Source organism: Ictalurus furcatus, chromosome 2, assembly GCF_023375685.1.
Source record: "Ictalurus furcatus strain D&B chromosome 2, Billie_1.0, whole genome shotgun sequence".
NCBI lineage: Eukaryota > Metazoa > Chordata > Actinopteri > Siluriformes > Ictaluridae > Ictalurus > Ictalurus furcatus.
Window position 1 is genome coordinate 13,200,730 of NC_071256.1, and position 22,470 is coordinate 13,223,199.

At 38.5% G+C, this 22,470-nt stretch overlaps 1 protein-coding gene across 5 annotated transcripts in view; it reads right to left on the bottom strand.

Annotated features, from left to right (window-relative positions):
- The window catches only part of septin9a (septin 9a), a 108,994-nt gene that overhangs the window by 43,507 nt on the left and 43,017 nt on the right, over positions 1–22,470 (bottom strand). For 4 of the 5 annotated variants that reach the window (XM_053648848.1, XM_053648855.1, XM_053648869.1 and 1 more), the window contains one exon: positions 13,683–14,336. The exons of the other annotated variant lie outside the window; for it this stretch is intronic. In XM_053648848.1, coding sequence (XP_053504823.1) covers positions 13,683–14,336 — 654 coding nt within the window. The remainder of the gene's footprint in view (positions 1–13,682; positions 14,337–22,470) is intronic. 5 annotated transcript variants of the gene reach the window in all.

Here is a 22,470-nt window from a genome sequence, read left to right on the forward strand (position 1 = left end):
ATCTGAAGTGTACACATTACAAAGGAATGAAGCCTAGGGGCATTATATGGAATTTTCAACCTTGCCATGGAAAAATAAAGCTGTGATAATATAATGGACTTTGTATTTCATTGATGCTAAGCTTGATCTTAGTGTTAATGTAAATAAATAAGCAGACAAGCATTTTAAACATTATTCTGAATATTTTGAATTGTTGTGCTTCCCTTACCAATAGTGTGAGCTCGAGTGGACAATGGTGCTTTGCTCTCATCAACTCCTGCGTAGTCACGGTGACGAAGCAGTTGGAGGAAACGGAGGCGGTCGAGAAAGGCTAAGTGAAAAGCCTGTTTGTCAGGCTGAAGAAAGCTTTTCATTTCATGATGCTAACGTCTTCCTCACCATACATCAAGAGTAAATAAGCTTACTAAGGTGAAAAATGGTATTACCTGTGCATACTCAAGTGTTCGCTCAGTAGTTTAAAGAAAAATCCACCCTGAGCATGTTAAACTTTCTAACAGTGATCTTCAATGGTGTCCAAAAGAGTTATTCTGTAATGAAATACTGAGCTTTTTAGTTTAAACCTCTTTCATTTACATGTTGGTCTATTTTCACTTTAGTTAAGGGTATCCTACAGCACATTACTCACAAAGTAACCTTCTTATCTGTACGCTCTGCTCAAACAGCTTCCAAAGCTTCAGATTTCATGCTAATAATGCTGTCAACAGCATCATGCTCTTCACCTCATATATCACTAACTAGCCGAGCTGAGTCTCAGAGCAACTGCGTCATACTGTACAAGCTACGTGGCCAAAAGTTTGTGGACATTTCACCATCACACCCATATGTGGGTTTTGAATATCCCATTCCAGAGGTAGTTCCACTTTGCTGTTATAATAACTTCCACTCTTCTGGGAAGACTTTACACTAGATTTCTGAGTGTGGCCGTGTGGATTTTAGTGAGATCATGCACTGATGTCAGGTGCCCAGGCTGGAACAGGTTTGGACCTTGGTTCCTTCCTTAGTTCCAGTAAAGTCTGGCCTATAGACAGTATATTATAGTATATACATACACATTTTTTACATATACATTATATATACAGAAGATGGATACGAGATGAGAGTTTAGGATTTCAGCTTTTATTTCATGGCATTTACATCTAGAGGTGTTAACATAAAACAGAACTAGACCTGCAACAACAATCGATAAAATCGATAATAATCGATTATGAAAATCTTTGTTCACGAATGTCATTATCGATTAGTTGGTCTGTGCACAGCACAGGGCAGGTTTAATTATTGTGTTACTTCTATTCGGAAATCAGGTATGAGATTATACAGACCAGACCAAAGTTGTGTCCCAAATGAGGTACTATACACTATGTACTTTACCGTCTAGTGTATGAATTTTAGAAAGGTAATATCGTCTCAAATGGAACACTTGGGGTTTTTTACTAACCAGAAGTATAAGCCGCTTCCTAGTCGATGGCACATGACGTGAAACGCACGTAATATGACACCAATAGCTTTAGCAGGATATCCAGAGTCAATGACGATGAGTTTCTTCAGTTTACTGTTTATATCAACGTTACCTCTTATGCCTTAACATGACCTTAGTCACCATCAGACGGAGGAGTAATCTTCAAGTGTCAGTGGAAAAAAGTGTGCAACCTCCAAACTTTATATCCAAAATGCTACATGGTCTGCAAGGGGTTGGGGAAACCAGTGCTTGTTTAAAAGGTTTAGTTTAATTTAAGTTTATTGTCATTACAGTCTGCATTTGTGTGATGAAGTGTACCTTCTGTTGATTATTATAATGGGAGCAATCTGTTAGTGATCGATTAGTAACGAGGCCGCGTTGCTCCTCACTCACAACGTAGACGTGAAGAAAACAATAGTAAACAGTGTAGTGCAAGTAAGGTCGGTAATGCCTTCAGTCTCCTCTTCAGGAGGTGAAATGCATGCTCAATTGGGTTAAGGTCTGGTGATTGACTTGGCCAGTCTAAAACCTTCTACTTTTCCCCCTGACAAATTGGTAGACAGAATGTTCCTGTAAACATTTGAATTCATTCTGCTGCTACCAGCATGAGTTTCATCATCAATAAAGATTAGTGATCCTGTTCCAGAAGCAGCCATGCAAGCCCAAGCCATGACACTACCTTTGAATGTTTTGGTTCATGAGCAGATCCATTCTTTCTCCACACTTTGGCCTTTCCATCACTTTGGTAGCGGTTAATCATGGTTCCAGAACTTTTGTGGCTCATCTCTGTATTTCTTTGTGAATTCCAATCTGGCCTTCTGGATTCTTACTGCTGAGAGTGATTTGCTTCTTCGAACGGTGGATTGTGATGCCTTCAGCCCTGCCCTGTGGAAATTGTTGGTGAGGTCACTGACTATTGCTTTTGGGTTTTCCTTCACAGCTCTCACAGTGTTTGTCAGCAGATGCTGTTGTTATCCTTGAGTGACACATTTGGTGCCTGTTGCTCGGTAAATCAGTGGTTTCTTTCTTTTTCAGGACATTCCAAGTTGTTGTATTGGCTATGTCCAATGTTTGTGCAATGCCTCTGGTTGATTTTCCCTCTTTTCTAAGCTTTAAAATGGCTTGCTTTTCTCCCATATACAGCTTACTGATTTTCACGTTGGCTTCTCCTTTTTAACAATTGTTTAAACAATCAATGAACACACCTGGGTGAAAAAAACACCTGGGTTTAGGTCAACCCATCTCAGGGCACAATTGCACACACATTCACACACTATGGACAATTTGGAAATGTCAATCAGCTTACAACACATGTCTTTGGACTGTGGGAGGAAATCGGAGTACCTGGAGGAAACCCCCTGAAGCACGGCGAGAACATGCAAACTCCACGCACACAGGGCCACCAACCCCAGATGTGCGAGGCAAACGTAGTAACCACTAAAGCCCAAAGTATACTTTGATTTTTTACGAGTATACTAGCCTTTCAAAGTATACTCCATTTGACACATACGCGTACACAGGCGGCTGACGCATGCGCATTACGACAACTTGCACTACCCCTCCTGGCATCAGTACAGAGCAGTAAAGGCTAGAATTATACAAATTTGGGTACTTTCTAACCTCCTCGCACAATCTCTCGTCCACGTCGCCATCCATTGATGCGCTAACTTGCACTTGTTTCCGTCTCTTCCATTATTTCTCCGACTACCTTGAGAATCAAGGTCACTGGTGCCACCTTGTGGAACAACTAAATAGTCCAAAATTAAATGCGCATGTGTGACCTGCACGTACAAAGTACACGTGGTTATAAAAATCTGAATGCGCATGTACTTTACTGATGGTAAATTGTCTGCACTTATATAGAACTTTTTTTTTTAACCTTAGCGGCTCCAAAGCGCTTTACACTGGTTCTCATTCACCCATACTCAAAACACACGCACGGTAGCAGAGCTGCCATGCAAGGTGCTAGCTTGCCATCAGGAGCAACTTGGGGTCCTTGTGTCTTGCCCAAGGACACTTCGGCAAGTGGAGTCATGTGGGCTGGGAATCAAACCTCCAACCCTACGATTAGTGGACAACCCGCTCTACCACGTGAGCCACAGCCGCCCATACTGTACGCTGTACCTAGTGCACGCGTAAAAAGTGAAATATACTTTGGGCTTAAGCCACCATGCCCCTGCTGCCCTGAACAATATGACTTAATTAAGGAGCTCTACAAGTAACGCCAAGTGTTGTTATTAAGGAGGTGTACCCAAGCCGATTTATTCCAAGATGAAGGATTTTGAGGAGCAGGATTCTTCTTCCTGTAGTGCTGGAAATTGTCACAAACATTTTCAAAGTGCCATCTGCAGTACTGGAGCAGTCACAAAATGTGTAATACAAAACTGCACAGAGTATGCAAGGTCGTAAGCTCACAAAGGTGGTTTCGTTTTCACCCAACCCTTGCATATGCTGTCTCTATGGCCTTAATACATTACCTTGAATAAATACATGTGCCCAATGAATAAATTAACAATTTTTGTCCTAAAAAGGTAGGAGCATGAAGATAATGATTTGAAGAAAACACTAGAAAGATGTAGGGTGAGAATGTCCTAGAACAGTAAAAGAAAAACAAAACTCAATATAAAAGTAGTGGCAGATAATGACACCCCCCCCCCTTTTTTTTTTTTTTTTACTTCCGTCATGAGTAGGGTTGATATTAAAATAGCAAAATCTTTAGTTTGGCTCCCATTTCTCTCCCAGTTAGAAGGCATACAAATGCATTCTCCTGAATATTTATTTGTTTTTTTGCTTTTTAAAATATGTTTACGTTCATGGGGCGCACGGCGGCTTAGTGGTTAGCACGTTCGCCTCACGCCTCCAGGGTCCGTGGTTCGATTCCCGCCGGGGCCATGTGTGTGCGGAGTTTGCATGTTCTCTCTGTGCTGCGGGGGTTTTCCTCCGGGTACTCCGGTTTCCTCCCCCAGTCCAAAGACATGCATGGTAGGCTGATTGGCGTGTCTAAAGTGTCCGTAGTGTATGAATGGGTGTGTGTGTGCCCTGTGATGGACTGGCACCCTGTCCAGGGTGTACCCCGCCTTGTGCCCGATGCTCCCTGGGATTGGCTCCAGGTTCCCCCGCGACCTCCTGAAGAAGGAGTAAGCGGTAGAAGATGGATGGATGGAAAATATGTTTATGGAAACAGCACCCTAATTTATGTACAGGCATTTCCAAACTGTACAAGCAGTGACTCTGTGTAACTGATAGTTTGGGTTATAATACTTTTCTGTAACAGAGAATCACAAGTCTCTATCTGACTAACAGCTACTCCTGCTGGAGCCAAGTGGAGCTGCACATTTATTGGGTAAGGAAATAACGAGTGAAAGTGATACTGGGATTGTCACAATTATATTTGCCTGATCGTAATTATTAGAGATGACTGCGATCATTTGGTGTGATCACCATGTTAACCCTTTCTGAATGAAGGTACATAAATCAGTCAAGGAGAAGGAATGAACAAACAAGGTTCATTCTCATTTTTTTAAATGAAAGAATTCAAACTGTGCGCTATTAGTAATCATGTCATGTAACATTTATTATTTATTTACATATTTTTTGCTATCGTATGTTGTTCAGAAATAGATTTTTATAAATGTTTATTAAAAAAAAAGTGTATCCAAAATTCAAAAAAGCAGCCAAAAGAATTTCCTTCCTATTTTATTGATGATAAAATGTATTTATTTTCTGTTTTTTATCCACATTATTATTTCATTATTATTATAGCTTTATTAAAGTTTATATTAAAAGGTTTAAAATAACTGGCTTAAAAAAAAAAAGTACAAAAATGTAACTGTTAGTCAAAACTGTTTGACTATTAAACAACAAAATTCACGACTGTAACAGATTTAAGAGGCACTAATTATGTATACATATCTTGTTCAAGAAATGCAAATAAGTAAAATGTAAATAACCGGAAATAGCACAAAATATGTTGAATTTATGATTTCCTTGCACACTTGCAAGTTGTATAGGTCACTTAGTACTTATACTACCCCTGGCAAAATGTATAGAATCGCCACACTTAGAGGATGCTCACCCACCTTTTTTTACTTCGTAGCAAATATACAAATCAGAGATATGACACAAAACTATTTTTGTTTAAAAGCTGAACATTCTGCCTTTGTGGTACCTACCTCAAACAAGTTCAATTAAATAATTTTAATTAATGACATTAAAAAATTATGGAATCAATGTTGAGGGAAAAAATATGGAAACATCAACAACAACAAAAAAAATCACAACTGGTAATTTGTTGCGCCTCCTTGTTTTTTTTTAAGGCATGGATTTCAATAATGAAAATATTCTCCATCAAGCTGGTTCCAGCTTTCTAGAATAACGGTTGACAGATCAAATTTGCAGGATAGAGCCTTGTCATGGACCAATTTTTTCAATTTCTACCATAAATTATAAACCGGATTGAGATCCAGCCTGTTTGCCCGCCAGGTCACGGAGTTGATATGCCTTTCCTGAAGAAAAGCTTTAATACTCTTTGCTCTGTGGTAAGATTATCATCCTGAAAACTGACTTCATCATCATCAAACCTATTTTCTATCAATGGAATGAGAAACATGTCCAAAATTTCAGTGTGCACCTGTGCATTGGTCTCCCCTGGTCCTTTATCTGACATGAAACCCCATATCATAAATAAGTGGGGACATTTGATTGTTTTCTTCAGGCATTCATTTTTATATGTTTCATTAGAACAGCACCAGACAAAAAGTTCCAGCACTGTCTCCAGATTCGAGATTCATCACTGAATATCACTTTTACCCAATCATCCACACTCAATGATTGCTTCTCTTTAACCCACTGTTAGCTTGTTTTCTTCTGTTTAGGTGTTATTGCTGGTTTTCGTTTGGCTTTTCCATACACAAATCCCATTTCATTCAATTTTTACCAGGGGTTGTACTGTACTGAATTTAGCCAGTTACTATTTCTCACTTACCAGGCCCTCTCTCTAATATAAAAGACCAGCATATGACCACCACTGGCCAGATGTTACTTGGGCCGTGGACCATTCTCAGCAGTTCAGAGATGCACACACTACCATGTGTGTTGTGCTTGTATAAGTGTGTTTGCCAGAACAATGTAGCTGGGTTTTCAACATCTCAGTGTCACTGTTAAGGTGAGAAACAATCTAGTAAGCCAAAAATACACAGAAACATTTATCCTGCTGCCACAAAGGACAATGTATTAAGAAGGTTATTAGGAACATTCAGATGTTCCCAAACCATCAATCAGTCAGTGAAGTGCAGAAGTTTGCACTCGTGGGCAGAAAGGTGCTAGGATTAATTAATTTGATCTCTTGTTCTGGATTTAAAAGAAAACTTGAGCAAGGGAAATGCATGCTCAACTGGTGCAGGGCTTGTGATTGACTTGGCCATTGCAGAACATTCCACTTCTTTGTCTTGAAAAAGACTTGGGTTGCTTTTGTGTTAAGTATGCTTGGGGCCATTGGACATCTACATTGTGAAGCACTGTCCAATCAGTTTGCATTTGGCCAAATCTGAGCAGATAATCTTCACTTCGGTATTCATCCTGCTGCTTTTATCAGCAGTCACATCATTAATGAATACAAGGGAACCAGTTCCATTGGTGGCCATCCACATCTACGCCATTAGTTTTACACGCCAACAGTAACAGATTCCAAATGCAAATGCCACACTTGAAGTCAACTCTATGGCTACCTTTTACCTACTTACTTATAAGTAAAATAATGAGGGAAATTCACACCACTGGCTATGGAACAGCTGAGCAACCAATTGTCCAATTACTTTTGGTTCCTTAAAAGGGGGGTGGGCACTGTGTGTGTGTGTGTATATGATGTAGTAAAAAAGTAAGCATAGTACACAAAGATAGAATGCTTCACACAAATATCCTCCATCAGCTGTGTAAGCAATGGCTTGGATAGTCAAGTAATGAACAAAGCATGGTCTGCTCAAATTATGATTGGTACTGATCTCCTAAAACAGGCTAATGACTTTTTGCCAAAGGCAATACTAAGGTAGTTTCACAGAGCCTGTCTTTTGTCTCTCTCTCAATACAAGGAGTGTGTCTCTGGAGGCATTTAATGTCAAAGACTTTTATTCAGTTCTGTACTCCTGAATATTCATCCCTCTCTGCTTCTGACTGGACGCTGCTAGATATTACCAAAAGCACAAACTAGAAAATTTATCACTTGCTCTCATGTGACAAGCACAAGTCCTACTCCCTTGGTCTAGTGGGAGCTCTTTATGTGAGATAAGGCAGCCCAAGTGAATCATCCTGAGCAATGGATCATTCAGCACAAAGCAAGGATTCACATTTCCTCTGTCTCTGGAAACATTACATTGTTTACTTTTCAAAGGACGACTAATGGGCTAGATCCCTAGTATTGACAGAGGGTTTGATGAGTCAGAAGAATGTCTGTCCCAGACAAAGTAAATGGACAAAGATCACTTCCTGGCTTTTCACCATGTTCTGGAATGCACTCCTACTCCACTCACCCCTCCAACTCAGGTCAGACACGCACATCTGGAGCACATGGAGAGCAGTCAAATATAAAAAGACCTCCCTGCACTCAGAACCAGTATTCTCCAAAATTTCCCAACATTAGCTAAGTGGCAAACTAATTATAGCATCTAGTCCAACTTGACCTGCAACAAAAAGGTTCGAGAGAGAGGGGGGGAGGGAGAGTTCTCTTTACTGTAGCAAATTGAGAGGATCAATGTTCATCAAATTACAAATTTATTATGGACGGTGACTTGTCAAGACACAAGCTTTACTTTTCATGTTTCATTTTCAAGTACATGCAAGCAGCATGCAAATAATTGTGGCCTTAAGCATATGACAGTGAGAGCAAGAGAAAGAGAGAGACATTCAAACATTACATCCAAGTAATACATTAGTATATCATTATTGGTCAAGGTTTGTACATCTTGTTGCGGCTGCTCTGATTCAACTTATGGTCTGGCTAAACCAGGGTTTTTTTTTGTTTTGTTATTTTTGTTTGTATTCTTTATCATAGCAACAGAGGTGTAATAGTACCATGCATTATATGCATGTTGTTATACCAATGGTAAATAATGCAAAGAATAAAAATGTCTGAGTGCATTTTGGAAACCACAAGAATAGCATAGTGACGGCACTCACCTCCCTTTGAGGGTGTTTTCACACTTGGCCTGAATACTCGAGTCCACACCCAGGATGGATTCTGGACTTCTTGGGGGAGGGCTCATAATCACAGGTTTGCTTTCACATAGAAGAATGCTTTCTGAACCCTGGATTGATTGTGCAATTCCATACGTCACTTTTGTGCAGCAATTTGCATAATATTTCGGACTCAGGACCGTTTCCATCAAGAGTTCATTACATTTATTAAAGTGTGAAAGGTGTCTCGTTCACAATCCCTGGTCCTCTTGAAAAAGGTGGTCTGTGGCTTGTTTCAGTTGGAACCTGGTGCGGTCCACATCAAGGGTCTTACTCATCACCTGTGCGTATGCATAGTTTTGTGCATAAACTGTGCATACTCATGTTTCTATGCATAGAACACTCTTTGTAAAGATTTGCTTTAACATGAGGATGTGCATATAGTCCTGCACACTCCTGACCATGCGTATGCAGGAACCCCTAGTGGTAAAAAGTGCAATAGCAGGTAATAAAAAACCTGGGCTTTTTAAAGAGAAGTTGTTTACCATATATGGACTTTTGTTGGCATATATTTATGCAAACGAAAGGGGCTGTGCACAGCACATCAATGGACTCTGTGCGGTTTGCCTAAGCCAGCTCAATTACATCCGGTGACGCACCGGACGCTGTTTCCGCTATTGGTGATAACTTTGTGAAGATGGCGTAGGAGAGTATGACATTACACTCGCGGTTAACAAGCGCTTCCCCAGATTACCGAGAATGACGTTAATCGTATTGTGAGGCAGACAGCCAGCCATTAAATGGCTTTAAGTCACCTTATGTCATTGTCAGAAGCAGCAAATCGCCCCAAACAATATCTTTGACTGACCGACAACTCCTCCACCTGTCCCTTAGTCACTTGTTCTCTTTACAGAGACCTTCAGTCCGACCAGTGCATTATCAACTGCCGTGGGTTCTGGAATTGAACAATAATTAATCATGTTCCAGATGCTGGGTATTCATTGGCACAGGAGCCTCATCCACTTGAGTGGAAACCTCCCTCCGCAGCCATACCCTGGCGCACCTTGGTTCTGCAATGGAGTAGCTGTTCCACTGGAAAAAGGTGGGTACAGCCCCCTTCCTCAGTAAGCAACGCCTTTTAGGAGTCGATGGCTAGATCAGATCATCACCAATGAAGTGACGACTGCAGACCCTTGTATGAGTTGTGATGTTAAATCTCTCATGTCGAATGTTCACTATCCACTTTCTGCATGTTTCTTTGTCCACAGGAAAAGTGTGGAAACTCAGTATAGAGTTGAACTTTGAGGAGGTCTCACATAAAGGTACACAACAATGTGTACACAACAGAGACTTCAGCCGAATCACAAACTTAACCCAACAGCAAATGAGGATAAATTAGTCTTAGAACAAACCAGTCATCCAGAACTATTGTGTCTTGCACAACAGTGAGACAAATAGAAACTCTAATTGGATATCCAAACCATGGCAGAGAGCTGAATCAGAGTTGCAGACATGCTTTCTCAAATTTTCTTTTGACTCAGCCTGCTTACAGGAACCCATTTCCATACACATGCTCACATACACTGGCAAAATCAGGAGAAAGATGTGACCGTGCTGAGTTTGAGAATGAGTGAGCAGTAATTGAACTCAAATGTGGCCCACATCTTGAAAATGTTTTCCACAGTGTATGCCTTATATTCAACAGCACAGCATAAAATAATTACTTATAGCTGTCTTGAAACAGATCCAATCTTACAGTCCTTTACATAGTAGCTGGCTCCAACAACAAAACGTTTTTTTTTGGGACTCGCCACCCTCTCTTCAGAGGACCATTGAGACTTTTAGTCCATTGAGAGCATTTTAGTGTTATCAAATGAGTTCCCATAAAGAAGGAGAATATAATCTAATAAGACAGCATTGAGAAGTGCAAAAGATGACAATACTTAAAAAAAGAGAGGGTGAAAAACAGTGAAAAAAAGGAACAAATGAAACAAATACGAAGTAAAACTTCATGTGAATCTCTGCAAAACAATACCTCATAGCTAAAGAGGTTTTTTTTTTGTTTTATTTTACACCATACACTATGCTGTATTTATTAAATATTTACTATATTTATTCAATAATTTTGTCTCAAAAAGCAGTCCTTACCAATCATGTGGTTGCCTCTTAGGTTTTTCCCTCTTGGGCTTGGCTTTCTATTTTTATATTGCACATCTATGGAATGTCACACCTTCCTACAGTCCTTCAAGCCTCACTGCTTACATGCACACTCTTTATGGGCAAAGCACCCAAGAATAGAAAACAAACTCTGAGAAACATCTTGGCTTTCTTAAAATGTTCTTTTCCAAGACGCAAAAGATTAAACAAACATATTACAAAGAAACAATAGCAGGGGACATAAAAAGCCAACAAGCGTTTTAATTCCTGTACTATTCACTTAATTTGGATGTAAATATCCTTAACTTAAAGCTAAAGGTCTGCACTTTAAGCTCATACTGTATTACACATAACTCATTATTTTAATTTAACTAAAATACACCCTGGTAGACAGTTAAAATAACTGAAGATAGCATAGGTTAGATATAAATTAGTCACTGATTCTGGTACATTAAGTCACAAGCCCCACACTCACATGTGACACATTCATAAGCTTTTTTGCAGCCTTCTACCTCCAAAACCCAAAGACTGCAGACAAGTGCAATTTTAATCAGCTACTCGGACAACGGTGAAGCTCGGAATAAACAAGCTTTATTCCCGACTTCCCCTCTAGACTCCAAACCAAACCAAAGCAACACAGAGTGTTGCACAGAAAATAAGTCATTGTTCATTTTTTGCCTAAGAGTATAGATGGGATCAGTAAATGGATACCTACAAAGTTTTGTTAAAAGCCTTTAACTCAAATAAAATAAATTTTTTTTTTTGGTTTTTGCACCATTCTGTGTAAACTCTAGAGACTGCCGTGTGTAAAATTCCCAGGAAATCAGCAGTTTCTGAAATAATCAAACCAGCCTTTCTGGTACCACATTCAAAGTCACAGAGATCACACTTTTTCTTCACTCTGATGCTTGATGTGAACATTAACTGAAACTCTTGACTTGTATCTGCATGATTTTTTTTGCACTGCTGTTACATAATTGGCTGAATAGATAACTGCATACATGTGCTGGTGTACAGGTGTTCCTAATCAAGTGGACGGTGAGTGTATATAAAATGCCATGATAAATCGAGGCCGCATAATGCTTAGTCCTGTACTTTACTCTTCTAGCTTGTGCTAGTCTTTGCAGAGATGTACAACAATAACCATGATCGTTCTAGAAAATAATCTGAAAATGATTCCTAGTTCCTAGAGCCTCTAAGGGTTCCAGACAGCTACTTATTTATTTATTTTCTATTTACCATGCTTTATAAAGTAAGTCAAATGCAGATATATAAAATAACTAATTAATGATGATTTCTATTACTAAATGAAATGGCTGAAATTGCTTTGGTTAAGTTAAAGTTTGTGCTTTAAGTGTTAAACCTCCTTTGAAAAAAAAAGAATCTTCTTATGCGTCCTTCAGGCTAAATGGTTACCCATGATACAAACAAAAAAAAAAAAAAATCCTGTGCTGACGAGAATAACAGGAGCCTCTTATAGAAATGAATTTGCCCTGTGGAGCTCTGGATCAGGGTGACGTCAGGCAGCTAGCATGTGATGGGGAAGAACTTGGGCTAGGCTGACAGCCATGACTAAACTATTATGGTTGAAGCTGAATTTTTCCTTATTTCCAACCTTTTCTACACAAATTAAAGTATGTGTGTTTTTAAATACCAGGACAGTATCCAAGCAATCCATATGCTGATCTGATTGCTTACTGTTTTTATGCCCAGAGTCTGCTTTGATGTGTATAGATCTAAATAATGGCTTCGTGTTGATTGTGTTCTGCTTATTATTATGATATGTGTGATTCGATGAATGATGACAGAAACTTTTTAACACCTGGAAATACCTTGACTAAGGACTGTTAAAGTGGTATGACTTCAGAATACCAGTTAGGCTTAAGAAAAGTTACTGGGAGTATTGCTACATAGAGCAGGGTTCAGACTCCATAATGTTTTGGGTCTATAATAATGTACATTATTTGTCAAGAACTCAGACCCCTGCTTGCACCCAAAATTTCATCCAAGTCATCATAGAAGGGACAGGGATCCTTCATTTCAGCGGACTCTCCACTTCGACGCTCATGCATTTCTGTCGTACTTTTTTCTTTTATTTACTTTTACGCAGTATTGTAGTGCTGTTCTGTTATAGCCCCTTTCCTTCATTTATTGAGAAAACAAAAGAAACGCTTATGTTCTTCTGTGTTGAGGATAATTGGCATTTAATGCAATCCTCTTTCCAAATTTCAAGAAATGCACAGCTCTCCTCCTGAGACCACACAACCTCGTGACCTGACACAGTGAGAAGTTTTGTGTTGTTTTCAGCAGTGACGGAACATGGCTGCAGGTACGGCAAGCCTCCAGATACGCATGTCGAAACAAAACGCAAAGACCTCGTAGCTTTCACATATCATGAAGAAATCGAACCACAAAACAGACCCACAAACGAACCTTCGCTCGTTTTTGGGTCCTTTTAGAGGAGTCTGAGATCACTTGGTTTGTTCACATATACACGCTGAACCGCTCCGAGAGCGTTTGGAGGGCTCAAGCGAACTAGGTGCGAAAACACCCTAACAGCTACTTGCTTCCAACAAACAGAAAGAAACTGGCTAAGACAGGAAAAGAGAGAGACACTGCATGCTACTCCATGTGTCTACTGCATACAAAACAAATGTCCCCCCCATTATGTTACCCATAAAGCAGAGCACTTTAACCATCTGCTACTGTTGTAAACACGTAGCTACCTCTGCTGATACTCATTGCATTTACGTAAATTTAATCGCACACGATGGCTATCAAACACACAGAAGAACATGGCATTGCTGAGCAGAACGAAAAAAAGTAGTCATCAGAATGGTTGAGCTAGATGGTTTAGAAAAACAAGGGAGTTTGGCTATAATAAATTGAATCATTGACTCACTGTCTGTAGCTCGGCTGGAATTCTCCTGAGCTGCTGGTGGGGTTTTATATTCAGTGAAGCTGGGGGTCATGCTGGCCTCGGAAGAGAAGCTGTTCTCAGACGTTCTGGATGGAGATGAAGTCTCCACCTGCCTGTTAACCAGTGGCTCAACCCGTCTGCTTAGCAGTGACGAACTCTCTGCTGTGCTAGGAGACTCAGCCTTCCTCGGAATAGGTTCAGGAATTCTTACAGCCGAGGAAGTCACATCAGCTCTTCGAGAGGCAGCTAACGGTTCTTGTGCTCGTGAAAGGGTGATCTCTGCCCTCCTGGGTGAGCTCGGCTCTGGAATTCTGTTATGAAGCGAGACCTCCGGCCGCCTCAGGCCAAAGCGGTTCATTCCAGGGCTGGGCAAGCTGTCCACCTGTTTGGAGGAGATGTCGATGGAGATTTCAGTGCGGCGTGAAGGCTCCATGCGCCGCCCACTGCCCTTCGGAGAGCGCTGACCACTGGATGAGGACTCTGAGCCATGTCTGGAGGAATTTTCGGAGTTTCGGGATCCCAGTTCGTGAAAACGGCTTGTGGCTGAGGAGCGAAGGGGATTGACGTTTCGGCGTGAAAGCAGTGAAGGATTTGTGGGCGAATCAACCTCCTCTACTTCGAATGACCTTTTCAATGCTGCAGATAAAAAAATAAAATAAAAAAGAAAAGTGAAAACATGTGAGACTTTCACTGTAGGTTCAAGGACCAATTAATAATGCTTAAGATATCAAAATAGAGTGAAAGATTATTTGGAGGGTGTAAGGTAAGATTATTTTATTTATAGTCGTAGTCACTCTTCATCTAGATCAGCTGGACTGTAATGGGTTCAGCTACACATAACTCTCTGCTTACCCTCTCTCTCTCTCTCTCTCTCTCTACACACACACACACACACACACACACACACACACAATTCAATAAAGTCAGTACAATTGATTGATCCAGAATAGTCACAGATTAAAAAGTATTTATTAAAAAAAAAAGTATTTTATTAAAGAGCACATAGATCCAAACTGAGATCACATGGGCCTCCCAGGACATAATCAAGGTTCAGTTTAATATATAGCAATAAGACAGCATCAAATCAAAGCTCTCACGTAAGAGGTAAAACCATACATTGCTAATTTATCTGTACCTATACCTGTATTTATATCGGATATTGTCTTCCAGGCGTGTGTAAAAGTTAAAAGAGAAGATTACGAAGCAGATTTCCATTTTGAAACAGTTGTATCAGATAATCAGTTCCTCGAAATAAAATATAAAATGGCATTTCGAGTTGAAAGCTGAAATATGAACAACACAGCGATGAATAAAATAACCTAGACCTACCTGATTTGACACGTTTCACACGTTTTGAAAATATTGCCGCCATGAGCATAGCCCTAAACTGTGAGGTCAATTTTATGGTAAGCCAAAAGGGTCGTTATATGCATGCGTCGTTATACCGTTTGAAGTTTTAAAACGCCGTTTTCTAATCGCAGCCAAGCGTTAAATTCATTTAAGCTAATAGGCACGTTAATTTGCTCATTAAAAAGCAAAGAGAAGGAACTTTGTTTTACACATTTGTTTTACCTCGCTATTATTGGTGTTTTGAATGTGTTGAATGAACGAATCTACGGCAAGCCGGATCATTCAATCGGCAAAACACCAACAACGGATTAAATAGGTACGGATTTTGTCTTTGCTGTCCATGCATATTAATCATTATTAATAATGAGCGAAGGGCATCAGGTTTGGCATTATCAGACAACAGACCTCCAGTGCAGTCGTTTATTGTCTGCTTGCATTGTAAAATAAAGTTCCTTATGCGCTTAATGTGCCTATTAAGCGATGTGTGACGTTAATGTTACCCCGATCAGCGTATGATGTTAACTTCAGCCTGGAGATGATTAGACAACAGCGTTTTTAAACTTAAAGCTGCGTAAGGATACACGCAAATAATGACTCATTTGGCTTTCTATACAACACTCATATCTAAGTTATGACCTACGCAAGCAGGTATCTGAATTAAGCCAATAAACTAGAGTTGCACTGATGTATTGGCTAATAGTCGGTATAGGCCGATAAAGGCAATTTTTCATGCCATCGGCCGATAGTTTAAAAACATCCGATGATCAGGGCCGATTATATCCTGTCAGTCAAAAGAGGGCGAGAAAACACACCGATTTCGTGCTGTGTGTAAAGATGATGTCTCTTGTGTGGAATGATGACAGCAGTTTGTAATCTCTGTAATCTCTGCACTGATAAAATTTTACACCGGACACTGCAGCAGTGAAGCGGGAGTTTCGTCCAGTCAAATTCTGTTCGAGCGGAATTAAAGCGCCAGTACACTGTTCAAAGATTTAAATGAAGATGAGTTGACAAAAAAGTAGTATATATTGCACAGAAAAATATATTTGTAGAGTAGTGTATTTCACATGCAGCTAATGTTAATATATAAAAAAGTTTATATCATATATTACCAGTTTGATGTCAGTGAAGTAGAAATGCTTTTGTTTGTGGTGAGTGAATGTGAAGCCTAAAAGGAGGTTTGTCTATTTATTTATTTATTTATTTATAATTCAGTCAATGTTAATATTAATTAATTAATAACATTCAATAAGGTAATGCGTTAAGGTTAATTAGAGTGATGTGTTTTCTGTTTATGCGACAAGTTACTGTGAAACAACTTGAAATGGAGATAATAAAGTTTTGCATTTTGCATTTCTTTCAGAATTGTGGAATTAATTATAATTAATTTAAAAGAAGGCATAAAAGGCAGAATTATCGGTATTGGTTGATATCACTTTGAATAATTGGTTATTGGTATCGGCTGAGAAATTTAGTATCGGTGCATTTCTACAATCAATCCCATTGTTACATTTGGTCAAGTATGTCAGAGAAGATTACCTACGATTCATAGGTCACTCCCAAATAGACTGATTATTAACAACAACAATAATACTAATAATAATACTGTGGTTACCAATGTTCTAAGCATGTATCTGAATGTGAATATGTACATACAGTTTGGACTGAACAGATAATGTGTCCTAAACGAATACAAAAACAGATACGAAAAACAGTCTGAGTACTATTTTCCACTTATCTCATACTGAAAGCACAAATTTAAAGCCCCACCCCCACCTTAAAACCTGCATAAAAAGACTTGAATTTGAATTAATTCTTTTCCCAGCAGCCCAGTGTTTTCCAGTGTTTTTAAAGTACAGATGAGGCCAAAAGTTTGCATACATCTTACCTAAAGACATTCAAGCTCAATTTTTCACAACTCCACACATTTCATGTTACCATGCATTTCCTGTGTTAAGTCAATTAGGGTATTTATTTACAATAAAAGGTCAGTTCAAATTAATATCTAAGAGACAGATTTATTTCAGCTTTCAGTGAGTCAAAAGTTTACTTGCACTTTGTTAGTCTTTGGTTGCATTGCTTTTTAAATGTTTGAACTTGAATGAAATGCTTGGGGTAGCCTTCTACATTATGGAATGGGATTTTTGCCAGTTCCTTCAGATAGAACTGGTGTAACTCAATTAAAGGCAGATGCATTTCAGCTTTAATTCACTATATGAGAATGCCAGTGGGTCAAAAAGTTTTTGTGACCTCCTTGCTTGGACACACTTCTTCAGTTCAGTCCACAAATTTTCTATGGAATTCAGGGTCATGGCTTTGTGCTTCTTTCCTGAAAGATGCAGTGTCTGTGTGATCCCAAGAAGTTTACTGTATATTTATATGCAGTTCCATGCAGTTGTTTGTACAGATGTTCACGGTACCTTCAGCTGTTTGTAAATTGCTCCTAAGGAGGAACCAGATTTGTTTCTCAAGTTGATTGGATTTTCAAGGGCAAAAAGGCACTGTCTCTAAAGACATGTCCTGTTACAGCCACAGGTGCACTTCCATCAACTGCTAGTTATGATAATTAGCTAATCAGAAGCTTCTAATAGTCATTACATCAATTTCTGAAATCTTCCAGACTGTTTAAAGAGATGGTCAACTTGGTGTAATCTTTTGACCCACTGGAATGTGTAATGAGTATATACATCTAACTGAATGTGGTGTATGAGGTAGGAGACAAATGTAAAATGTTGTATAAAATTTTGGTGAAGAGCATCAGAAAGTGAACTGAGCTTTTATGGAATAACATAAAAAAGTGTATATATATATATATATATATATATATATATATATATATATATATATATAAATGAAATAGCCAGGCAAAGACCAACAAAATAAAGAAAAATAAACTGCATTTCATTTCAGTATGTGATATGAATTTGTCAAGACAAAAATCCAGTCAGTTTGGTTATGGCACACCTTGCAACTCTATAGGCACAGGTAAACTGGTATTTTTGGTGATGCTATTAGCTTGGTCACTTGATCAGTTTGCTTTCTTTATCAGCACCAGTTTGCTAAAATGTTGCTCTTTGTCTCCCTGGTGTATTGCCTTATTGTTAATACAATTTCATTTTAGCTCATAGCCTCTCCCCAAAATAGAACAGAAGCTCATTAATTGAATTGTACTAAATTCAGCCTGGGTTTGTAGTGGAGGGCATGGAGACAGAAACTGATGATTGAGTTGTAAGTCAATGCAGTTTAACAATGCATTATCAGGATGAGGATATAGATATAGGACGAGGATACAACCCTTGGCAAAATGTATGGAATCATCATACTTGGAGGATGCTCACCCAGATTTTTTACTTCATAGCAAATAGACAAATCACAGATATGACACAAGACAATTTTGTTTAATAGCTGAACATTCTAGCTTCATGAAACATCCCTCAAACAAATTAAATTGTTTTAATTAATGTCATATTTTATTCCAGATCAAGTTGTTGTTCCTCCGCTGGCTTTTTTTTCTTTAAGGCATGGACTTCACTAATGAAAATATTCTCCATCATGCTGGTTCCAACTTTCTAGAATAACGGTTGACAGATCAGCTTTGCAGGATGGAGCCTTGTCATGTACCAATTTTTTTTCAATTTCCACCATAAATTATAAACCGGATTGAGATCCAGACTGTTTGCTGGCCAGGTCACGGAGTTGATATGCCTTTCCTGAAGAAAAACTTTAATACTCTTTGCTCTGTGGTAAGATTATCATCCTGAAAACTGACTTCATCATCATCAAACCTATTTTCTATCAATGGAATGAGAAACACGTCCCAAAATTTCAGTGTGCACCTGTGCATTGGTCTCCCCTTGTCCTTTATCTGACATGAAACCCCATATCATAAATAAGTGGGGACATTTGATTGTTTTCTTCAGGCAGTCATTTTTATATGTTTCATTAGAACAGCACCAGACAAAAGTTCCAGCATCGTCTCCTTGGCCAATGCAGATTTGAGATTCGAGAATATCATTTTCACCCAGTCATCCACACGCCATGATTGCTTCTCTTTAACCCACTGTTAGCTTGTTTTCTTCTGTTTAGGTGTTAGTGCTGGCTTGCGTTTGGCTTTTCTATACGTAAATCCCATTTCATTCAATCGATTTCTTACAGTTCTGTCACAAACATTGACTCCTGTTTCTGACCATTTGTATTTCATTTGTTTTGAATTTTCTGTCCTGATGCTTTGCAGTCTTCCTTTGTATTCCCAAATGTTTTCCTTTTATAACCTTCCCATTTTGTTTATACTTGCACCAAATTTTAGACACGGCTGACTGGGAACAACCAACATCTTTTGCCACACTCCGTGTTGGATTTCCTTCTTGAATGAGTTTTATAATCTTTTCAATTGTTTCAATTGACAACTCTCTTGTTGGGGCCATGTTTCCTTTCAAAAAGTCCAAGCTTAAGGTCTGTAAGCACTCTCTTTTAACTGCAGACTAATTTGCATTTTTAGACTTGTGCTGGTATTTGTTTTAGAAATGCAAATTACAAGGTGATTCCATAATTTTGTTCCTCAACATTGAGTAAGTCCATATTTTTTTCCTCTGCTTGAGCTGGGGAAAAATGCCATTAATGGATGGATGGATGGACAATATATTCATAAAAAGGATTTTGTGTTTGGCCACTGAAAATGGAGTAAATATGGTGGCACTAAGGAATTCCTTAGTGATTTCTGTTGAGACCTATGGAGGGTCTCATTATAATTCAACACAATGTGAGACAATTACTGTTCCAGAGATAACTTACATGCTACCTAAGCTTCGCTACTTAGGAGCCACCTCTCTTTATCTCTATAACCTTTGATTTGCCATATACAAACTGAGCTTCAAGATGTAACTTATTTAAACTGGCTATTACCAGGAAATCAAAGTCAGGCCATATTACTCCAGTCATATTCAAGCTATATTAGCAGCCTATGACTGCAGTGTCCTGGATATGATGTTATTGTTCAGATTATTGTTCAGTTTAAGAGTAGTTTACAAAATGTTGTTTGACATTTTGGTTGTATGGATAAAAGTCTGGATAGAAAGTATGCTTTTTCCCACAAATGCCAAACTGAATTTCAAAGCCGGAACATATTTCAGCTGGGCCATGTTTAAAAAAAACAATCATACTGTCAGCTTTACATGAAAGATTTTTTTAGCTGTGTATGATTTGTAGTAGCAGCTGTGCCACACAAAACCACTAGAATTGTACCAAGTGGAATGGTTATTATTAAGTCGGATAACATCTGCCTGTTTATTAAACAGCCTCAAAACAATACTGAGCGTTTCTGAATAAATTCTAATCCTGATAAGTAATTGAAAACTCTTACTGCAAGAAGCTTTTGTTCCTAGGGTTGCTCATGGTCCTTCACAAAGGTGTCTACTGTGGAGCTCTAGGCCTTCACCTTAAATAGTCAGGCAATGGCATGCTTAACATAGCAGAACATGTCAGCCAAGCACACATGGATTTAGTTTCTTTTCAACACACAGAAAGACTGATTTGGTCCCTACTCTGCAGGAAACTGAGAGCTGAGAAGTGTCATACAGCACATCTTGTGCCCATGGATAAGACAAAAAAGCTGTGTTTTGTGTGTGTGTGTATGTGTGTGTGTGTGTGTGTGTGTGTGTGTGAGAGAGAGAGAGAGAGAGAGAGAGAGAGAGAGTCTTAAGGAAGTCATAGCAAGGGGTACACTCAGCTAAGACATGACTGGATTTTAGGGTTATCTGACTGTCAAAACCTAACCACAGACCACCCAGATACATTATAAGTCTGGCTGACTAGAATCACAAAATGTATTAAAAATTTAAAGCTGTCTGACATCTTTAAAAAGGTTTTTAAATAGAAGACTTTCAAAGCTTAAATTGGACAGCTTTGAAATATATTTAAAATATTAAAATATAGGCACAAATAGCAGTCCTCTGAGGTCACAGAGTCATTTTCAAATAGATGCCAGTTTACAATGACACTTGGTCAGTTTATTTTAGAAAACTCTTCACAGCATTGCATGTAAATAATATATGACAACATTTATGCATGAGCAAAATTTCATAATGATTTTCACCTGTTGGCAGCTGTGTTTGCTGAATTGTTATTTTAGTAAACAAGGATGTGTCCCCTCATAAAAAATAAAAAATAAAAATCATACTCCAAAATTTGAGAAGTTCTAAACAGTTTCTCTCAGGGATTTCTATGGGAGGCAGATAAGTGAGAAAAGTGCAGACTTTATTGAAATAAAGTGCAGTCAGATAACCAAAACCATGAAAACAAGAAACAGAACTAGAACAGAGAATACTAGGCAAAGCATCCAGGTAATAAACTGAACTGTGGAACACACAACAACACTGCAGGCATCTCTAATGGTCAAATTACATTACATTTTTAGATAAAAAAAAAAAAAATCAATGTTCTGAAAATATTGGACATTGTTTTCACAAGATTTATACAGCATATTTAGTTCATATAAGTAGCACCCTAAAAATTCACTGACCTATAGCACCCATGCAGTTGATTATATTAATAATATAATGCATAGTCTTGAGGTGGTATTTGCAAAATTTTGTGAACTTGAGATGAACAGCCTAGGAGAATTTTGAAAAAGTATAACATTTTGGTATTATTATTATTATTATTATTATTATTAAAAGCATTATCTGCAAAGAACTCTGTGTTACCCAAGGAGATAGACAAAAATACAATAAAAAAATTCTGTACAATCATTACAAACCACAAAGTTAAGAAGATATGCACAGAAATATGTACTCATATTTGGACTTTGGTGGTGTTAGATAGTTTGAGTGGCAAACACAAAAATTGGTGCAGAGAATTTTGGGTCAGGCCTCTATCAGTCTAATAAATTTCATGATGATTGTCCAGTAACAAACCTGTCAAATATTTGCTGAACTCTAGTCTTAGCCTCAGATGCAAAAATATTGGTAATATATCTGTTGTACTCTTTTTTTTTTAAAATACACAACCCTCAAAATATTCAAGGTTGCAGTCGGATGGCCGTATACAGTTCTATGTATGCACACTTCCATGTGATAGGAAACAAAATTCTAATCCATGACACAATGAGTTTTTTGGTTCAAGACAAGGGCCACTGAATTGGAAAGAAATTCAAGGAATCCTGTCTTTAAAAGATATTAATGAGTTTTGTTTGAAGCACTTCACTTTGAGAGGCTAGAAGAAAAGGTTTGTGGTTGGATCTGTCAGGTCGGTTAAAACCCTTACATTGCCACTTATACATTAGCAGGAGATTTACAATCAGTTGTCACATTATCAAAGAATCAAAAGTTGGGTGGTGTCCTTTTGATCAAAAACTATATTGCTCATTTCATTCCATATATCCAACATTGGCCTGTAACATCAATATGATTCTGCTTCACCATGC